This window comes from Myotis daubentonii, chromosome 20 (assembly GCF_963259705.1).
Source record: "Myotis daubentonii chromosome 20, mMyoDau2.1, whole genome shotgun sequence".
In the NCBI taxonomy this organism is placed as follows: domain Eukaryota; kingdom Metazoa; phylum Chordata; class Mammalia; order Chiroptera; family Vespertilionidae; genus Myotis; species Myotis daubentonii.
In genome coordinates this window covers 5,655,562-5,672,114 of record NC_081859.1, presented here as the reverse complement: position 1 = coordinate 5,672,114, position 16,553 = coordinate 5,655,562, and the positions used below count along the sequence as shown (strand labels likewise).

The 16,553-nt window shown below is 58.2% G+C and overlaps 1 protein-coding gene across 3 annotated transcripts in view; it reads right to left on the bottom strand.

Moving 5' to 3' along the window:
• TMEM63A (transmembrane protein 63A) overlaps window positions 1–16,553 on the bottom strand; it is a 30,553-nt gene that overhangs the window by 2,780 nt on the left and 11,220 nt on the right. For all 3 annotated transcript variants that reach the window (XM_059677269.1, XM_059677270.1, XM_059677271.1), the window contains 17 exons: window positions 15,952–16,094; window positions 15,003–15,054; window positions 14,527–14,635; window positions 13,419–13,489; window positions 13,050–13,130; window positions 12,404–12,527; window positions 12,185–12,318; window positions 11,034–11,171; window positions 10,194–10,347; window positions 8,725–8,831; window positions 8,539–8,625; window positions 7,764–7,826; window positions 6,267–6,429; window positions 4,818–4,923; window positions 2,935–3,102; window positions 1,256–1,371; window positions 881–943 (listed from right to left, as the gene is read on the bottom strand). In XM_059677269.1, coding sequence (XP_059533252.1) covers window positions 881–943; window positions 1,256–1,371; window positions 2,935–3,102; window positions 4,818–4,923; window positions 6,267–6,429; window positions 7,764–7,826; window positions 8,539–8,625; window positions 8,725–8,831; window positions 10,194–10,347; window positions 11,034–11,171; window positions 12,185–12,318; window positions 12,404–12,527; window positions 13,050–13,130; window positions 13,419–13,489; window positions 14,527–14,635; window positions 15,003–15,054; window positions 15,952–16,094 — 1,879 coding nt within the window. The remainder of the gene's footprint in view (window positions 1–880; window positions 944–1,255; window positions 1,372–2,934; window positions 3,103–4,817; window positions 4,924–6,266; window positions 6,430–7,763; window positions 7,827–8,538; window positions 8,626–8,724; window positions 8,832–10,193; window positions 10,348–11,033; window positions 11,172–12,184; window positions 12,319–12,403; window positions 12,528–13,049; window positions 13,131–13,418; window positions 13,490–14,526; window positions 14,636–15,002; window positions 15,055–15,951; window positions 16,095–16,553) is intronic.

Genomic DNA, 16,553 nt, shown 5'->3' with positions numbered 1-16,553 from the left:
CCTCCGGGACACGCGTCTCCCCAGAACCTTCGCTGGGGCCAGTCCAAAGACAGACCCTGATAAGAGGGCCTGACACCTGGGAGGCGGCGCTGAAAAAGCAGAGATGCAAGGCCCACCCCGGCCCTGTCAGTCAGACAGCAGTGGTCACAGCTCTGGGGTCCCGTGTCCCAGCCCCACCCCAGGAGCAGGCCAACCCAGGAAGGAAAGGAGACCCTCTAGCCCAGCGGTTCTCAACCTGTGGGTCACGACCCCTGTGGCGGTCGAACGACCCTTTCACAGGGGTCGCCTAAGACCATCCTGCAGATCAGATATTTACATGACGATTCATCACAGTAGCAACATGACAGTGATGAAGTAGCCACGAAAATAATGTTATGGTTGGGTCACCACATGAGGAGCTGTATTTAAAGGGCCAGAAGGTTGAGAACCACAGCTCTAGCCGGTGCCCGCGTGCAGCAGGCGCCACATTCACGCGCTGAACTCCATGGGGAGCCGGTCTGGGCAGCGGAGGACCCACCAGGGCAGGTGCTGCTGGAACGCTGGTGATCAGCTTCACCAACCACAGAGCCTGGCGACGTAGCCTCACTCACGAAAGGCCCAGCTCTCCAGGCATTAAATATGCAGAGAAGGAAAGTGAGCAGGAAACTGATACCCCTGGGGATGGGCGTCCGTCCTGGCCGAACGGATTCTGGGCTCCGTGGGGGACGCGGCTGCACAGACCCAGGTTAGAGCTCCTGAGGCACCTGGGACTCCTTCTCAAGTGACACTAATTCAGCAACCTGCCCGACACACGGGATCGAGGGGCTTCTCTCTTCACGAGATGATCGAAGCCTGCCTGCCAGGCCCCCGGGGCTGGGTCCCGGGGGAGAGCGTGGCTTACCGTGTACGGAGCGGGCACATGGGCCAGGGCCTCGCTTCCTTTGTCAGCTGCCGGCTCTTCCGTCTGCAGGAAACAGCAGAAACTTCCAATGAGAAGCAACAACGATCTTCCTGAACAAACCCCCTCCAGACAGGCGGACTATTAACACCCAGAATAACAGTGCCAGCTAGCACCAGGCTCCCGGCGACAGCCCCAGGGGGCATGGGGAGGGGGCCATGGGGCAGGGGGCAGGGAAGGGGTGGGGAGGGAAGCCTCACATTGCACCCAGCTAGTAAGACCTGGAGAAGTTGCTGATGTGTGAGTGGGTGGAGGAGGGGTGGAGAGCGGACCCACAGGTCCTGGCTGGCTGGGGGCGACGGGGGAGGCGCCCTTTACCTTGTAGTTCAGAGGGCTGAGGTGCTTGAAGCATCCAAAGCAGGTGTAGCCCAGGCAGACCAGGATGGTGAGCAGCAGGACCACGAAGTTGAACAGGGTGGCAGGGGCCGTCAGACCTGGGGACAAAGGGATGCCATTCACCCTCACCCTGCTGGGGAGGGGCCCACACCTGGGCAGGTGACTTCTCTCTGGGGCAGAAAATAAAGAGAAGGCACCGCCCCCCTCCCCGCCCTCAAGCAGCTGGGACACCATGGCACCTGCCAGCTTCCTGCTGGGTCAGTTCCTTGCAGCCTCGTGTCCGGATTAGGTAGTGGAGGACCCCCACCCCCCCACCCCACCCCCCCAGACTGGGGCAGTCACACATCTCCCCTGCCTTTTCCTTTTTCCCAGGAGCGTTGGTTTTCCCTCCGGCACGTCCCCACGGTGAGGTGTGAGGGGACCCGCCTGGGCCCGCCTCCCCTCTCCCCTGGCTCAGCCTCCCACTGCAGATGGAGGGGCCATCCTCTCTCGGCGGCCTGGGGCAGCCCACCTGGCCTTCACCTGTTACGCTCCAGCTTGGGCTAGTTTAGGTGGTCAAGTGGCACCCAACCAGCCCTCCCTGGGGGCCACATTCTGATTGGACACCCGCCCAGCCTTCACCCTGGGGGCCACATTCTGATTGGACACCCGCCCAGCCTTCACCCTGGATGCCACATTCTGATTGGACACCCGCCCAGCCTTCACCCTGGATGCCACATTCTGATTGGACACCCGCCCAGCCTTCACCCTGGATGCCACATTCTGATTGGACACCCGCCCAGCCTTCACCCTGGATGCCACATTCTGATTGGATAACCAGCCACCTCTCCCTGGGGGCCACATTCTGATTGGATAACCAGCCACCTCTCCCTGGGGGCCACATTCTGATTGGATAACCAGCCACCTCTCCCTGGGGGCCACATTCTGATTGGACACCCGCCCAGCCTTCACCCTGGATGCCACATTCTGATTGGACACCCGCCCAGCCTTCACCCTGGGGGCCACATTCTGATTGGACACCCGCCCAGCCTTCACCCTGGATGCCACATTCTGATTGGACACCCGCCCAGCCTTCACCCTGGATGCCACATTCTGATTGGATAACCAGCCACCTCTCCCTGGGGGCCACATTCTGATTGGATAACCAGCCAGCCCTCCCTGGGGGCCACATTCTGATTGGACACCCGCCCAGCCTTCACCCTGGATGCCACATTCTGATTGGATAACCAGCCACCTCTCCCTGGGGGCCACATTCTGATTGGATAACCAGCCACCTCTCCCTGGGGGCCACATTCTGATTGGATAACCAGCCAACCTTCACCCTGGGGGCCACATTCTGATTGGATAACCAGCCAACCTTCACCATGAATGCCACATTCTGATTGGACACCCAGCCAACCTTCACCCTGGGGGCCACATTCTGACTGGACACCCAGCCAACCTTCACCATGAATGCCACATTCTGACTGGACACCCAGCCAACCTTCACCCTGGGGGCCACATTCTGACTGGACACCCAGCCAACCTTCACCATGAATGCCACATTCTGATTGGACACCGAGTTGACGCTGTTAAAGCGGGGAGGGATTTGACTGGGGGCACGGACATGGGGATGTGAGGCCAGGGCTGCCTCCCCGCCGTGGGTCAGGAGGGGCGCTCACCCAGGCGCAGGAAGGAGAAGAAGAAGAGCCAGAAGAGGCACAGGATGGGGGCGGCCAGGGCCTGGTGCACGGCCGCGAAGTGGATCCTCTTCTCCAGCTTGGCCGGGAGGTAGGCGAAGTAGAGGTTGTGCCGGTCCACCATGTGCTTGAGCAGGATGTAGATGAGGCCTGCGGGGGGCGGGGGGGGGGGGCTGTGAGCCGGAGGGGGGGGCTGTACATGGAACTGGGGCAGCTGTTGGACCACGTGAACCAGAAGGGAGCAAAACGCATGTCCTGGCCACCAGGGTTCCTAGACCCTCCCCTCCCCTCCTCCCTCTCCCCTCCAGCATCGCTTCGGGAAAAGAGGTTACTTTACACGCACAGGCCCCCTCTCACGCTGAGCACCCCCAGACCCCTCAACGCCCCACCCTCCTTTCCTTCTCCCACCCAGGTGACCTCCTGCCCCCGGCCAATGGGTGCTCAAGGCTCCTAACCCAGGGGGCACCACACGGCCTTTTATGGCAGGTTCTTCAACATGTTTTGGTTTTGCTGTTTTTTAAAAATATATTTTTATTGATTTTAGAGAGGAAGGGAGAGGGAGAGAGAAGAGAGAAACATCCATGATGAGAGAGAATCATGGGTCGGCTGCCTCCTGCACACCCCGCACTGGGGATTAAGCCCACAACCCGGGCATGTGCCCCAACTGGGAATCGAACCGTGACCTCCTGGTTCATAGGTCGACGCTCAATCACTGAGCCACGCCGGCTGGGCTGGTTTTGCTTTGTTTTGAAAGAGTAATCCTATACTTTAAAAACAGTACAAGAGAGCAAAACAGGGAAAACTACAACTACAACTTCCTCCTACCCCCGCCCCGCCCCCCCCAACCACAGCTCTCGCTGCCAACAGGATCCTGGGTGCTGTGTTTCCTTCTAGAGTCTTCCACCTGTCAGCCAGTTCCTGATGTTTTATTTTAGTTGCAAGACCTTGGTCTTTGAGGTCAAACTGTTCCACGTTCGAATCCTCACTTTACCCTCACCGACAGGTATCGAGTGCTTCATCTGTGACGCCTGGCTTGTTGGATGGTGTGATCACCCGTGGAGAGTGCGAAGGTGACTGCCGGGGGGACCGCACACATGAGAACCTGGATCGTTACTGCTTTAGTGTGTTCAAGAATCGACCAAGAATAGAGTGGTCAGCCTGGCCCGTGTGGCTCAGTGGTTGAGCATCAGCCTATGAACCAGGAGGTCACCGGTTCGATTCCCATTCAGGGCACATGCCCAGGTTGCGGACTTGATCCCCAGGAGGGGGCTTGCAAGGGGCAGCCGATCCATGATTCCGTCATCATTGATGCTTCTATCTCTCTCTCCCTCTCCCTTCTTCTCTCCAAAATCAATAAAAACATATTTAAAAAAAAAAAAAAGCCCTAACCGGTTTGGCTCAGTGGATAGAACGTCAGCCTGCGGACTGAAAGGTCCCAGGTTCGATTCCGGTCAAGGGCATGTACCTTGCTTGCAGGCACATCCCCAGTAGGAGGTGTGCAGGAGGCAGCTGATCCATGTTTCTCACTCATGGATGTTTCTAACTCTCTATCCCTCTCCCTTCCTCTCTGTAAAAAATCAATAAAAAATATATATATTTTTAAAAAGAGTGAAGTGGTCAGCTGGCGGAGAAGCTCAGACCAGGAGAAGCACTGAGTGAGGCCACAGTTGGGAAGGCCAGTGGGAGGAACTCATGAGAAGTGAATTAAATCTGGTGTCACCCGTGGCTCCTTGACAGCGGGTGGCTCTTGTGCCTTCAAGGGGTCCTCTGTTTGTGGGGCTCCAGAATGCCCCGTGACGGCCGTCTTGGGGTGCTTGGTGGAGTCAGCCACCGCCCGACCCTGGACGGGCCTCAGGGCCACTCACCGAATGGCGCGATGATGGGGCAGGTGATGCTGTAGGCCATGATGACGGTGAAGACGCACAGCATCCACGCGTACATGGCTCCGAACTCGAACTCGAAGGCCTGGTTCTGGGAGGAGGAGGAGGAGGAAGAGGAGGAGGGAGGAAAAGGTTGTGAGCGCTACCAGGCCTGCTTGGCCCCAAGCCCCTCGATGGCTCCAGGTGGAGAGGGCAAACCGGGTGAGAAGGACTTTGGAAATGGGAGACGCACAGGCTCCCCCACCTCTTAAGGTCCTTTTTCTTTTTAAAAAAAAATGTTTTTAATTGATTTCAGAGAAAAAGGGAGAGGAGAGATAGCAACATCAATGATGAGAATAACGGATCAGCTGCCTCCTGCACGCCCCCTTCTGGGGATCGAGCCCGCAACCTGGGCATGTGATGGGGAATCGAACCGTGACCTCCTGGTTCAGAGGTCAATGCTCAACCACTGAGCCACACCGGCCGGGCGTGAGGTCCTTTTCCTCCCTCCACCGGCCTTCTCCAGCTGCACTCCCCGCACCCCCAGACCTCCACGGTGCAGTGACTCATGCTTCCCTCGTGTCACCTTTGTCCTCACCGTGTCTCCCCGGCAGGCCCCCGCGCCCCCGGGGGGCAGTGATCCCTACGGACTCTGGCATCAGATGCCACGTCAGCTCTGCCCGTCCTGGGGTGTGTCCTGGGCTCCCAACCTGCCTGCGGCTTAGGCTGTGCGTCTGCCAGGTAAGGTACCAGCAGGCCCGTCTCAGAGGGCTCTGCCTTCCCTCTCAGGGTGCCCACACGGCAAAGGAGAATGAAAGAGAACCCGTGTTACCCACTTGGGGGACCATGCCACACGCCCCAAACGCACTGACAACTGTGATCATCTTAAGGGCTTAGGCACATGGGTGCCCTTCAATGAGCAACGTACTGACGTTTTGTGTGTGTGTGTGTGTGTGTGTGTGTGTGTGTGTGTGTGTGTGTGTGATGAGACTGGTTAAAATGGGAAAATCCAGCCCTCGCTGGTGTGGCTCAGTGGATAGAGCATCAGCCTGCGGACTGAAGGGTCCAGGGTTCAATTCCAGTCAAGGGCACATGCCCGGGTTGCGGGCTCGATCCCCAGTCGGCGCATGCAGAAAGCAGCCGATCCATGATTCTCTCATCATTGACGTTTCTCTCTCTCTCTCCCTCTCCCTTCCTCTCTGAAATCAATTTTAAAAAAGTTTTTTTTTAATGTAAAAATCCACACTCTCTCCTCCTGCCGGCGAGTCAGAGCGGACGGAGGTTTATGAAGACCTGCCGCTGGCAAGCAGGGCCTGGCCCCTCCACCCCCACAGGCGGCCTGAGCCCCTGGTGAAAGGCACTTGGCAGAGAGCGCGGCACCCAGCAGGGCGGCTGGGGAAGTGCCCGCGTGGGGACGCTCCGGGGGGCCCCTGCGCCTGCCCCGCCAGCCCGCACCTGCTTGACGTTCCTGCGGTCGGCGGCGGTCTTGGCCATGACCATGCGGAAGGTGTAGAGGATGAGGCCCGGCAGCCGCAGCAGCTCCATGCCGGTGCCAATGAAGGCCGAGGCGATGACGTAGTTCACAAAGAAGGCGCCCTGGTCGGGCAGGAAGACGCACCTGGGGACCCGGGGGGGGGGTGGGGGTCAGGCCAGCCGGGACCCGAGGCCCCTGGTGGGTGCGTGTGCAGCACCCACGTGTGCCAGGCGCTGTGCCAGGCGCTGGGAGGGAAACGAAGGCCCTGCCGCTGCCCTCCAGAAGCTCGAGGAGGCAGCCAATCGATGTGCTTCGCTCACATCGGTGTTTCCCTCTGTCTTTCCCTCCCTCTTCCTAAAAAAAAAAAAAAAATCAATGGGAAAATATCCTCGGGTGAGGATTACAAAAATAATAATAATAACTCACCCCTTCCGTGGTGATGGAAAACAAATAAAAGATAAAAAAGGAGCCGAAACCAGTTTGACTCAGTGGATAGAGCATCGGCCTGCGGACTGAAGGGTCCCAGGTTCGATTCCGGTCAAGGGCACGTGCCTGGGTTGCGGGCACATCCCCAGTGGGAGATGTGCAGGAGGCAGCTGATCGATGTTTCTCTCCCATCGATGTTTCTAACTCTCTATCTCTCTCCCTTCCTCTCTGCAAAAAATCAATAAAATATATTTTAAAAAAAGATAAAAAAAGAAATCGCAGCCAGCCTTCCCTATAAATATCTTTGGGAAAATCCACCGTGGGCCTATGAGCCTATTTCAGGACCTACAGTCCAGTGCCGTCGGGGCTGAGGTCAGGTCCCAGCTCCATCTCCTGACTCGCTGGGTGGCCTTGGGCATCCCTGGGCCTCAGTCCCCTCATCTGTAAAGTGGGGATAACGACACGCCCTACTGCTGGTGGCTGTGAAGGCGAAAGGAGACCAAGAACCCAGCACTGAGCGCAGCGCCTTCTTAAGTAACAAGTGTTACTGTTCAGTGGGTGTGGGGCGAGCTGAAAATGCTAACACGGACCCACGTCAGACATGAGTTGGACTCCGTTCTCCTGGCAAAGATAACCCACAGTCCAGACAACTCGTTCTGGCTGCGACGTTAATTATTACTCCACTCCTGCCCCCTGGCACCAGGGAGGCCCAGCAGCTCCTCCTCCCCAGCGGCTCAGGTCTCGGTGAATACGTTTCAGAGACCGAACGAGGCTGTGACTAATTGAGTCCTGGCCTAAAAACAAGGAACCACATGCTTTGCACACGTGGCACAGAATGGGCCGGCTCCCCTGATGTGGCCGAAGGCTCTGCCCAGCCGCCTCCCCAGCCGGAACCCGGTTGGGCAGTGGGCAAGGCCCAGCCCTGGGGGTCTCCGGGAGGAAGTGGTCTGTTCCGAAACGGGGACCACCCTCCCCGCAGCGCAGCCCGAGCCCCGGGGGACACTGACGCGGACCGTGGCTCCATCACCTCCGCGCGCCCGGCTGATACTCACTCCAACCGGATAGAGGTGTCCGGGGAAGACTTGTCAAAGAGCCAGCGGAAGAAAACGTCGAGGCTGGAAGACAAGCGGATCCCGTCAGAACCGACCCCCCACGCGCCACGTGACCACAACACAGACGTCCTTTCCCTCTTCTTCTAAAAACAGGCCGCACCTCCAGATCCACGTTTATCCCTTCAAATGCCACTGGCTGCCGTGCGACACACCGGGGCCTACTGTAAGAGACCTGTCCTTCCCGGAGAGAAACCACGCCAGGACCCGCCCCGCCCCCTAAGTGGACAGCCGTCGTGATAAATTTGTTTTCAAACGTAGAGAGGTCCGATCTCCAGGAGACTCAATGGGCAGCACAACTGCCCTCCAGGTGGGTGTGACAGGCTTAAATGTTGTCAGGGGTAGGTATGCATCCACTCCAAAACCATTTCCGGCCCGGCTGATGTGGCTCAGTGGTTGAGCATCAGCCCATGAACCAGAAGATCATGGTTCGAGTCCCAGTCAGGGCACATGCCCGGGTTGCGGGCTCCATCCCCAGTAGGGGGCGTGCAGGAGGCAGCCCATCAATGCTTCTCTCTCATCACTGATGTTTCTCTCTCTCTCTCCCTCTCCTTTCCTCTCTGAAATCAATAAAAAACACATTAACTATATAAAGTGAGAAACAAGCATAATTATATATATATATATATATTTTTTAAAAGGTTCCATTCTCCTGGGGACAGTACTCTCCAGCTACGACCCTGATTCTGAATTGAGAGCAGGAGGCGGCCACGCGTACCTGGTGAGGCCGAGGGAGGGCAGGATCAGCACCATGAAGATCAGGAATATGTAGACCTTGGTCATCATGATCCGGTTTTCCCCAGACCTGCAGGAAGTCAGAGGTGAGCATCCCAGCCCCGGGGTCCCCAGGGAGCCGTGTGCCTGCTGCCCTAGGGCACGGGGTCAGCACCCGCCCGGCACTCACTTGGTCCAGTGAGACTCCAGCAGCGTGGAGTAGTAGACGATGGTGGGCAGCAGGGCGGAGAAGGACCACAGGAGGAGGGTGGGGAAGAACTGGCTGATGATTGGATCCTGGAAAACAAGGCCCCCGGGGGTGGGGGGGTTGAGACCACAACCTACTGGGGCTGGGGTTTAGTCCTCCTCGCCCCCCAGAACCAACGCTGCCCCTGGTACAGGGGAGCTAGTCCACTCTGTCGGCTGAATAGACAACAACCCCTTCTGTTTGTATTTAGAGTGAAGCCAGCAATTTCACATATAATTCAAGGACAAGATGATTAAAACCTGAAATGCACAAGAAACCACCCACGGTGCTGCCACCCGACCCAAGCAGCTCTTCTCCGCCTTGCCCGCCCCCCCCTCCCCCTGACACCCGCGTACACCCGCATCCCGGGCGCGTCGCTGTAGCCACTGCTCGCACACAGTTTACATCCTGCTCTCGTCACAAGCCCCCAGTGCCTGCCACCAAGTCTATGCAATTATTTTTTTAAATTTGGGACTTTATCCACTGAGAAGTGGTTGTGTGTTTTTTAATATACTTTATTGATTTTTTACAGAGAGGAAGAGAGAGGGATAGAGAGTTAGAAACATCGATGAGAGAGAAACATCGATCAGCTGCCTCCTGCACACCTCCTACTGGGGATGTGCCCGCAACCCAGGTACATGCCCTTGACCGGAATCGAACCTGGGACCTTTCAGTTCGCAGGCCGACGCTCTATCCACTGAGCCAAACCGGTCAGGGCTATGCAACTTCTAATGGGCACTGAACATGCTCTCAGACCAAATATACTTCATTCAACTCGAGTAACACCTACTGGTGAATATATAGACTGATTCCATATATGTAATTATATATGCACATACATTCATTATGAATACGTATGGAATACAGTTCTATATTATATTATATATATATATATAATGAATATATGTACATAAAATGTCTAAATTACTGGAAAACATTGTACTCAATGTGGCCGTGTCTACTTAGGGCTAAAAACGTAGGCATGATCATAGACGTCAATTATTCCTCGATACAAAAAATTATTTATTTTAGACCTAACCGGTTTGGCTCAGTGGCTAGAGCGTCGGCCTGCGGACTCAAGGGTCCCAGGTTCGATTCCAGTCAAGGGCATGTACCTTGGTTGCAGGCACATCCCCAGTAGGGGGTGTGCAGGAGGCAGCTGATCGATGTTTCTCTCTCATCGATGTTTCTAACTCTCTATCCCTCTCCCTTCTTGTCTGTAAAAAAATCAATAAAATATATTTTTAATAAAAAAAAATATTTATTTTAAAAATAGCACAGACATGAGCTGAGTGAATGACATCCTGGTTCGCCGTCCTCCACATCCCCTGCCCGCCCCCCCGCCCCCCCTCCCCACCATGCCCTGTTGGCACCGAGCCCTCCAGGGATGGGCCTTGCAGATGGCCACTCACATTCAGCGCGTGGATGGGTTTGGTGACATTGAACTTGTCCATGGTGGAGAGGATGATGGAGGGTGTGGTCAGAAAAAACAGCACCACGAAGAGAACGAAGTTGATGCCCAGCCACTGCAGCCACCAGCGGGGCCCCTGGACAGAGAGGTTCTTCCTGCGGGAGGAGAGGACACGGGCCCTGGCGGCTCACCTCCCAGGGCCTGGCCACCAACCCCACCAATATGCCCCTGGCTCAGGGGGGGTCAGAAAGCCCCAGTGAGTCAAGCCAAGAGACTAGCCCAGTGGTCGGCACACTCATTCGTCAACAGAGCCAAATACCAACAGTACGACGATTGAAATCTCTTTTGAGAGCCAAATTTTTTCAACTTAAACTATATAGGTAGGTACATTGTTATTAACTTAATTAGGGTGCTCCTAAGGCTTAGGAAGAGCCACACTCAAGGGGCCAAAGAGCCACATGTGGCTCGCGAGCCGCAGTTTGCCGACCACGGGACTAGCCTGAGGGCTCTGGCGTAGGGCTCATGCCGGCCTGGGAGTACAGACGGGTTCTCTGCACTGACCTTCAGCCCCTGGAAGGTCAAATTTTGGGGCCTTATGAGCTCTGAGGAGCTAGAAGTTATCCTCCGCTAACTGTTGAATTGATAATATTTTAGCATCTAGAGAGAGATACTATTACGAAAATTAATTTCAACCTTTTTTTTGTTGTTTTTTACTTTTAATGCGTCCCCAGGCTAACGAAGCAGGTGACCCTTGACCTCAGGCTGCACTGTCCGACACCGTGGCCACAAGACACGTGCGGCTCCTGAGCACCGGGATGCGGCCCGCGGGCCTGGGGCTCACCAGCAGATGTCCTCAGGGTAGGCGGCAAAGGTGACCGTCCACTGGGAGATGCCGAGCTCTCTGCTGCAGGAGGAGGGCTGGGGCTCCCCTTTGCACCGCAGGCCCTGGCACTTGCAGGCGTTGAAGTCCTTCAGGATGCTGTGGGGGAGGCAGGCGTGCCAGGGCCCACCCAGCACACGGGGCCAAGTCAGAACGGGAGCCCGGAGGAGCAGGACCCTGGCTTTGTTGCTGTGGGTCTATGATTATAACTAACGCTAGGAGAGCGACAGCGTGCGTGGCCCGCTGTGGGGAGAGTTTCGTTTAATCCTCAGCACAACCCTGCGAGCCGAGGACCGTTATTCCCATTTTACAGACAAGAAAACTGAGGCTCTCCGATCAGGTTCTGCGCCCCATCTGTCTGGCTCCGGTTCCCATGCTGCTGGCACTGCCCCCCCCCCCGCCCCACCCCACCCCCAGGCAAACCCACCCCCCGCCGGGATCCTCCTGCCAGTGGCTTCACCCTTCAAGACTCTCGCTTACTTCCCAGGCCCCACAGTCGCTATCAGAACACATACATGAGACGGGCTCCCGTTCTGATCCAAGATTTCCCTCCCTCGGACCCCACCTCCACCCTCACCAGCTCCTCTTTCCCCCTTTGTCTCCCATAAAGTGCCGATCTCTTGACCCCACCCCACCCCCCTGCGGCTCCCAAGTCCGCTGGCGGGCGGAAGTCCTTCGTGCGAACCCCCTCCCCAGGGCCAGGCTGCCTGCAGCAGTGAGCGCCCCGAGTGCCCATTTGTAGGAAGACGGGGAGCCCCTGCACAGAAGCAGGATCTGGGGTGCAGAGCGGCTCTCTGAAGGAGGGTGGCGTCCATCAGGATGCCGGGACACAGAGCCGATGGGCCCCTGGGGCAGCTGGTGCGAGCCCCGCCGCCGGGCAAGGCCCCAGCCCCCGGAGAGGGTCTCAGCTAGAGTCACCCGAGCCCCGCTGTCCCCCACACACGGGCTGGGCTCCCCGAGGGGTAAGCGTGGTGGCGCCTCCCCAGCCAGACCCGGGAGGCAGAGGGACAGGCAGCCCCCAGAGATGTGACTCGGCGGTATCGTCCTCCCCAGGAGGGCAGCGGGGCATCGGGACAGGGCGCAGAGCCCGCCCGGGAGGCCGGGACGCTCACTAGATGGCCATGGACTTCTCCTGGAAGGTGACGAAGGCCATGCCCAGAGGCTGGAACTGGACCCTGGACTCCTCCTCCGTGATCCTCTCCATCAGCCGGTCCTTCATGCCCGTGTAGTAGGCGATGGCGTCCTCCTGCCAGAGGGCACGTCCGTGATGCCGTGGCCCCGGGCGGGTGGCGGGGACCCCGGCGCCCGGCCCGGGGGGAGGGGGGCCTCACCCGCTCACAGCCCTGCACTTCGAAGCAGCAGAACTGGCCGCAGGGCTTGGGGTTGATGAGGGCCCGCTGGCCCGTCTTCACCTGCAGGTTGGTGTAGTAGGTCAGGCTCTTCTCCGTCTTCTTCCTGCAGGCGGAGGGGGGGGACGTCAGACCCTCAATCCGCGCCACGGCCCGCACCCTCCATTCAACGCTCCGTCACCCAGACGGGGCCCAGCGCTCTGGACAAGCGGGAGGCCACCAAGGAAGGAGGGGGCTTCTCGGGGGGAGGGTCAGAAGGCGCAGGCCCGCTCACCCGCGCACGGCTGCTTCCCCGTGCACGCACCCCCGCTCACTCACACACACGTGCCTGCTCACCCGCTTACATATGCACGCCCACTTTCCGTGCACGCCCGCTCACCCCCACACACACGCCCACTTCCCCACGCATGCATGCACGCTTCCCCCCACACACATGTGCACGCACACCCTCCCACACATGCACGCCCACTTCCCCGTGCATGCATGCACACTTCCCCCACACACACGTGCACGCACACCCTCCCACACATGCACGCCCACTTCCCCGTGCATGCATGCACCCTTCTCCCCACACACATGCACGCTTCCCACACGCGCACACACACACACACACGTGCGCGCGCCGTACCTCTCCTTGCACAGGTAGATCAGCTTGGCCACGTTGTAGCACAGCTGGACCTCCACCACCTCGCACGTGGGATACGCGTCCCTGCGCCCAGGGCGGGCCGGAGGAAAGGATGGCCTTGGAAGAGGAGCCCCCAGGCCGGCGGGCCCCCCCATCTCCAAGGGCCCAGAGCCATCTCGCTGCCCACTCCCGGGCCAGAGAGGCCTTTGTCTTCCTCCTTTAGCACCAGCACGGCCAGCGCAAGGCGGCCCTCGACGCCCGTGCGGCAGGTCTCCGCTCTCCCCCAGGCCCCGAGGAAGACATGAGGCGCCCGCCCCCGGCGCCCGCCCCCGGGACTGAGGGGTCCCACCGGGAAGGGCCCGGCCTGCTCACCGGAAGTGGCTCTCCACCGCGTCCTTCGTGGCGTGTCTGGGGAGTCCTGTGACGAACAGGGTCCGCCTCACCTGCCGGAGAAACGCGCGGAGAGAAGTCACCAGGACGAGCCGGGCAGGGGCCCTGGGCGCTCCTCCTGGCCTGGCAGAGCCCGGACAGGGCGCCTTCCTCCCGCTACACACAGCATTTCCCGGGCAACGCCACGCGCTCCTTGGCGTGACCGGGGACCGAGAAAGACCCGGAGGGGGGGCGGGACTCAACAGGGCCTCACTGCAGATCCCAGGAGGGCCGGGCCCGCAACTCCGTCACCGAAACGGAACCGTGTTCAGAATCGTAACTACTAGTTCGCAGCCCACAAACCTAAGGGCTAGTTGGCCCTTAAACCCTACACCCTAAAACAATCTACTCAGAAAACAAGTTGTTAAAGGGAATACCAGGCCCTGGCCAGTGGGGCTCAGTTGGTTGGAGCATCCATCATCCCGGGCACCCAAAGGTAGTGGGTTCGATTCCAAGTCAGGGCACATGCCTCGGCTGTGGGTTTGATCCCAGGTTGAAGGTTAGTTTGTATGAGAGGCAACCAATCGGTGTTTCTCACATTGTTTCTGTTTCTCTCTCTCTCTCTCTCTCTCTCTCTCTTCCTCTCTCTAAAAAAATAATCAATAAACGCCCTAGCCGAATTGGCTCAGTGGTAGAGCATCTGCCCAGGGAATGAAGGGTCCCAGATTCGGTTCCGGTCAAGGGCGCATGCCCAGGTTGCAGGCTCGATCCCCAGCCCTGGACGGGACACGTGCAGGAGGCAACCAACCGATGCGTCTCTCTCACACTGATGTCTCTCTCTCTCTCTCCCGCCCCCCTTCCACTCTCTCTAAAAATCCATGGAACATCAGGTGAAGATTAACAACAACAATAATAAATCAATAAGCATATCCTCAGGTGATGACTAAAAATAAAAGACAATGCCAACTTTGAGTTCAAACCTGCAAGCCGTGCTCCAGAGGACCCTCCGGACGCTCCCTGCTGTCATGCCAGGGGATCGAGTGGAGGGGGGCATTCCTCTCCGCCCCCCCTCCCCAGCCGCTGCCCCACCCCCACCCCCAGCCTCACTCACCAGGCTCTCATCTTTGTACTTGATGGACTGGGTGTGGTGCCGCATGAAGCCGAGGGTGAGGAACAGGTAGATGACGGCGAAGACGGTGTGCAGCCAGAGCAGGTCGTTGCTGCGGGGACACCGCCTGCGATCAGCTGGGGGACCCCAGCCCAGGCGGGGGCGCAAGGGCTGGGCTGGGCTACCTTATGGCCCTGAGCTGAGGGACAGCGACTTCATCACAAGAGGCTGGGCGGCCAGCCCCCTTAGAGAGAGCCGCTCCCTGGCAAATGAGCTCTCCTGGTTTCCTACAGCCCCTCAAAACAGCAGCTGCTAACGGGGCACCCGTGCCCAGAGCCCAGCCACACACTGGCCGCAAGGGGGCTTCGGGGCCTCAGTCCGCCCACGTGGGGCCACCTCTCGCTGATGCTGGGCTCCAGAATCCGCCCTCTCCTTGGCCTCGCCCATCGGCACCCTCAGACCCGTCCCCCCACACTCACTCGGTCTGGAGGTTTGCTATCGTCGTCCGCCCGAAACTGTACGGGTCCTTCTCTGCGGAGAAGCACAGGGACTTAGCGCCAGGGCCGCCCCGGGGGCCGGGAGAGGCACCGCCAGCCACGGGGAGTGCGACTCGGAGGAAGGGGCCGGGGAACAGACACCATCCACTCTTCCCAGAGTCACCCCGATAAGGCCCTGCTTTAGCCCCAGATGACCCCCACCCCCACCCCGGCAACTTCTCACCCTGTCACGGGGGTCAAGTCACAACCTGCCTTCGTCTGGCTTTGAGATTTTGGTGGCATTTCTCGGGAAATCGGGACCGACCCTTAGCTGTTCCCAGAAGCAGGGCTGGGAATCCCGGGGTGTAAGGAGTGGGGTTGTGGTGGCATTTGGGGAGCGAGCTTCCGGCGGACACTTGGAAATAGAATTCCGGGCTCGGATTCTGACTCTGAGTGGGGCTGGGAGATGCCAAACACCCTTGGGAGCCCCCCGATTCTGTAAATCTTGGGGTGATTTTCCCCCCTCTTCCTACTTAGAACCAGAAGTGGATATTAGGCTTGGAGTGGATTCTTCCCTGGATTTTTAATCAGGTGGAAAAGTCCAGAAAGCCACCCTGGGACACTCTCACATCTGAGCGAGAGCATGACCCCACCCCCCCACAGTGAGCCCCTTTCCTGAGGCCTACAGCTCCCCCTGGGCCCCACAGATGAAGACAACAGCCCCGCTGGCGTGGCTCAGGGGTCAAGCGTCGACCTAGGAACCAGGAGGTCACGGTTGGTTCAATCCCCGATCAGGGCACATGCCCGGGTTGCAGGCTCGATCCCCAGTGCAGGGAGTGCAGGAGGCAGCCGATCCATGATTCTCTCTCATTGATGTCTCTCTCACTCTCCCTCTCCCTTCCTCTCTGACATCAATAAAAATATATTATAAAAAGAGAGAGTGAATAGTTACCCAGCAAGTTGCCCGAGAGGTTGACGGGCAGGATGACGCACAGGGACGAGAAGCTGACCACTGCCAGCAGGAAGATGATGTGTCTCTGGAAGGACAGGTAGTGGATGGCGTCCTCCCCGCACCATTCCAGGATCTGGTCGTCGCTGGTCGAGACACAGGCATGGGATCCCGGTGAGCAGCAGCCCCAGACCGGCCCTCGGGGGCCCTGCACGGAGGGTCTCCTGTAACCCCTCCTGGCCACCCCTCGAGGGAGCTTCTAATTCCATCTCCATTTCTTAGCACAGCAGGAAACAGAGGCATGGAAAAGCAGCATAGCCCTAGCCCAGTGATGGCAAACCTATGACAGGCGCATCAGAGGTGACCCGCGAACTCATTTTTTTGGTTGATTTTTCTTTGTTCAATGGCATTTAAATAGATGAAATAAAAATATCAAAAATATAAATCTTTTTTATACTACGGTTGCAAATATCAAAAAATTTCTATATGTGACACGGCACCAGAGTGAAGTTAGGGTTTTTCAAAATGCTGACACGCCGAGCTCAAAAGGTTCGCCATCACTGGCCTAGCCGGTTTGACTCAGAGGATAGAGCGTCGCCTGCGGA